Source organism: Parasteatoda tepidariorum, chromosome 9 (genome assembly GCF_043381705.1).
Source record: "Parasteatoda tepidariorum isolate YZ-2023 chromosome 9, CAS_Ptep_4.0, whole genome shotgun sequence".
Lineage (NCBI taxonomy): Eukaryota > Metazoa > Arthropoda > Arachnida > Araneae > Theridiidae > Parasteatoda > Parasteatoda tepidariorum.
In genome coordinates this window covers 11,217,388-11,222,165 of record NC_092212.1, presented here as the reverse complement: position 1 = coordinate 11,222,165, position 4,778 = coordinate 11,217,388, and the positions used below count along the sequence as shown (strand labels likewise).

At 31.4% G+C, this 4,778-nt stretch overlaps 1 protein-coding gene across 1 annotated transcript in view; it reads left to right on the top strand.

The window, feature by feature from the left end:
- Positions 1-1,608: 1,608 nt before the first annotated feature.
- The window catches only part of LOC139426515 (uncharacterized), a 17,975-nt gene continuing 14,805 nt past the window's right edge, over positions 1,609-4,778 (top strand). The window contains exon 1 of the mRNA XM_071185738.1: positions 1,609-1,811. Within this exon, the coding sequence (XP_071041839.1) occupies positions 1,609-1,811 (203 nt within the window). The remainder of the gene's footprint in view (positions 1,812-4,778) is intronic.

Below are 4,778 nucleotides of genomic sequence, written 5' to 3'. Positions count from 1 at the left end.
TGATTTGAGAGCATTTACCTCAAATTTCCAGTTTAGAAACCAGTTAGATTTTAGACTTTAATTTTTGAATAACAATGTTTGTATTGGCAGATTTGACAATAATTCCTGTGTCTATCGGCATAAAATACCGTGACACTGATGTCATCACTATGGTCAATAGAAAAATCATCAGTATAGGTAGTATAGAGTATCAGGCCCAGGATACTCCCTTGCGGAACACCTGCGTGAATAGTTTTAGTCGTAAATTTATAATTATTGACACTGGTGAGGAAGTTTCTATTGCTGAGATACTTGTGAATAATTTTGGCAATCCCAGTTGAGAAATTAAGTTGCATTAAGTAACAGATTATACTATTATGTCAAACTCTATTCATGTATTATCTATTATCAATTTATGTCTAACTCTATTCATGTATTATCTATTTTCCATTTATGTCAAATTCTAAATGCCTTACAAATGTTCAGCATTAGTAAAGAAAAGATTGTTTAAGATGAAGACCTCTGGCTGTAAGTACAGGCAACCGGCCATTACATTGTCCATAGTGATAGGTTATGCCTGCAGTAAGGTACTCTCAGCTTTCTATTGACACTGTAGATCTAGATGCGTTTAACTTCCTCTCAATTTCCGAATTTAAATGTCCCTTGCGTCCTGATCCAATTTTTATTCCACTTTTAAAGTTTGTTATACTAGTGCCATCTATATATTTGCATATAAAAAAAAGCTTTAACATAAGGTCTTTATATGTTTCAATAGTCTTTCTTTTTCTTAATACCAACTCGGAGAGCCACGATGGTTCAGGGGATAGACCGTTCGCCTTCCAATAAGGTAAACCGGATTCGAATCCCAGTCGATACGAATACCGCCACCGACCACTGTGCTGAATTGAAATATCCTCAGTGGTAGACGGATCATGGATTAGAGTCCCCTAGTCGTCAGACTTACCGTGAGAGGTTCCCGTGGTCTTCCTCTCTATGTAACGCAATTGCGGATTAGTTCCATCAAGAAAGTCCTCCATGGAGGCAAGTTTCTCCCAATACTCGATCCAGGAGTTCCCCTGTCTTCTGAATTGGGTTCAAAATTACAAGGATACGGAGTTGAACATTAGTAGTCGTAAACCCATAAAATTGTGTCGGCTGCTCAGCGACGGTTATAAAATAAAATGAAATAAAATACCAACTTGGGAGCGGTGCTGGCTTAGGAGATAGAGCGTGAGCCGGGTTTGAATCCCAATGATGGCAGGTCGATACGAATCCTCACCCGGCTCGCACTAACCACAGTGCTAAATTAAAATATCCTCAGTGATAGACGGATTCATGGGTTAGAGTCCTCTTGCCAACAGGGTAACCGTGGGAGGTTTTCCTCTCCATGTAACGCAAATGCGGGTTAGTTCCATCAAAAAGTCCTCCAAGAAGGCAATATCTCTCCCAATGCTTGATCCAGTAGTTCCCTTGTCGATTGTATCGGGTTCAAAATTACAGGTACTATAAATATATATGTTATTTCACAATGGATTAACAGGCTCACTTTAACAATAGCATCATTGTTGCGTCTACAACAACAATTGAATTTGTCCTCAAACGTTGGTTTCATTTTCGCAAAATTAGAGCATGGCAGATTGGAGAAGTGCACCTATCCTCGTTCTCGTCTCAACCTTCAAATTTCTGAAGAATGAAGACAGATTAAATGCCGCATTGACATGTCATCACTGGTTGAATGCATTCGAATCTCCAACACTCTGGGAAGAGATGAGTTTTGTGATGGACGGAGACTTGGTGGATGACTCCAAAAGAGCCTTGCAATTCGTCAGAAAGTAAGTACTTGCGAAGAGTACGATTTTAGAGACCACTAAATCAATATAAAAATTCCTATTAACAAGTTATAGAAATAATAAAAGCATTCATGATTATCCAAGCACGATCTTCTCTTCTTTTTTTTAACTAAAAAAACGCAAAGTTAATGAAAGTAAGCAAATTATGCTTGAGTAATTTTTTTCGAAACTTATTTTTACTTGCAAATTTACTAATTTTGGCTGCTTAAAGGGAGAGCATTATTCTTGAAAGCATTATTCAGCATACTGTGGAAAGCATTATTCAGGTACCACTGAAGCGTAACTGACTGATTTTCAATCAACCGATTTGCAGCGGCACTCGTGTATTGGTTCTTAGAAAGGAAATATTTTTAAGAAATCATTCTTCGACGTTTAAGAATTTCATTTTGGTTAAGATGAAGATTCAGGGATCTAAGATTTGGCGATAATTTCTGTTTAGTTTTGCTGAAGCCCAATTTCTGGCTGTCTTTTATATTTTCTACTGTCTTTGCGGTCACTGACGTACCTTCGGGATATCGCAATTTTTGTTTTTACAATTATTTGATTGATTCTTCGTTTAGTTACTTTCCACACACCCACATATATTTAAATTAAAAATAAAGAGAAAACTTGAAAAATATTAAAGATTAATGAAAAGAGAAGAAGAAAAATTATTAAAATAAATTATTTAACTTCGTCTATATTGATGCAATATTAGAAGGCATTCCTTTTTGTGGATATAATTGTGTAAGCTGATGAATATGTTTTTCTATTTATTTCCAGCTTTTAAATCTATATTTTTTAAGCTTTTTTAAAAAAAATTATAAATACTTAATTTTGATTATATTGATACAATATTAGAAATCACTCCTTTTGTTTTCCGGATTTTTAATATACATTTTTTTTAAATAATTTCTTTTAATAAGTTTTCTTCTGCTCTTTTCATTAATTTTCAATATTTTCCATGTTTCTCCATATTTTTAACTCAATTTATGAGCTTTGCAGCTCATTAATTACTTGCAGCTTATGCGCAGTAAATAATACTTAATAATTTAATATTTCTCTTAATTTTCTTCGTTTTTCTTTATATATATATATATTTCTATATATATATATATATCTATTCTATTATATATATATATATCTATATATATATATTTGTTTATTTCCAAATAAACAGGATCTCCGATTGTAAACAGTCACTAATGTTTAACTCATAAATGAAAATTTTTTATGTTTCAATTAAAATACTAAGTTTTGTTTCTTCCATAAAACGCACCAAAAATGTTTTGAGGGTAGCAGTTTTTGAATGGTTTGGATTCATAATTTTATCTTTTTGTCAATAGAAAACGAACCCCAGACCACATTCCCGTCGTTCTTCGTTATATCCTTTAGTAGTAATAGGAAAGAACCTCGCCTTATAAAAATATTTTTTTATTAATTTTTATGCGCTTGATTATTAATTTTTATGCGCTTTATTATTAATTTTTATGCGCTTCACTAAAATGAATTTATTGAGTTTGCTGTGTTTTTCTGTTCATTATTGCGCTTGACCGAAAATAATTTTTTATATAATGTTCATACTTTTTAATGCGCGTAAGTGGGTGTAATTCTTCTTATATTCTCTTTTATTATTTTTATTATTATTATTAGCTTTTTCTTTTTTTTTAGTTTAAACTATGCGTACTATAATAATATCAGCACAGAGCAGTGCAAAATGTGATCAACTATTACTGTAATCTAAAAGCTTCAATGAAGCACCACATTATTCCTTTTCATTACTTTAGATAGTTTAAATAGCCTATAAATTGACTTAAAAACTATGATACTATGATATGATATAGCCTATAAATTGACTTAAAATTGAGTTTAAATGTAAGACATAAATTTTATTTTCGTTAACAATTCAACTACAGAATGCCCAAATGTTCGTTCATTCAACTACAGAATATCCGAAATTAAAAATATAATAGACGTTTTAATTTACAAGTCAAAAAATAGTTGCTCGTTGTTGCCAACAAAACGTCTGAAATACAACTGCATACCACTTCGTAAAAAGAAGAGTTTCCCACCAAATTTTCAAAAATATTTACGATTATCTTTGTTTCGCTCATCTGAACAATTTTAAACGAATCGAAACTAATTTCCTTTTTTCATTACTTTCAACTCACCAATAAAACGACATTGGTGAACTTCATATGACAATTACAATAAATGTCAATTGATCAAAATCATATGTAAAAGATCATAATAAATTTTAAATAATCAATAACACTAGCCAAATGTAATGATAAATGTCAAATGATCAATAACTTTTGTCAAATGACATGATGAATGTCAAATGATTTAAAACATTAGTCAAATAGCATGATAAATGTCAAATGATCAATAACACCAATCAACTGTCAAGATGAATATCGGAGGATCAATAACATTAGTCAAGAGATTATCAAAATCTATTGTCAAATGGCAGGATAAGTGTCAAACGATAGACATCATTTGTCAACTAATAAGAAACAGATTATATGATCATTGCTTTAGTTGGTCATCATTAATGTCAAATAATAAACATCAATAATGAAATCAAATGACATACGCCAACTCATCAATAACATTGGTGAGTAACAGTAACATTCATCAATACCTTTAATTAAAAGTCAGGAAAAAAGTTAAATGATTGATATCAGATCATGACAAATGTAAACTTTTACCTATCCTCCGTTAAAAATCTGACAAAGACTAATTCCTTTTTAGTAGGGGAGAGTGGTGTCAATTGTAACATTTTTTACTTAACTATTTTTAACTAACAAAAAATCCAATATATTATTAGTATTAATTGACAGACGAGTAAAGTAGACTATCCTCTACTAGAAAAAAAATTAAATACCTGATTTTAAATATTATTATATTAGTTATTAACAATTTTTGACAGTCGTGCAGTTGTTACAATTGTCCCATATGGCGATTTTT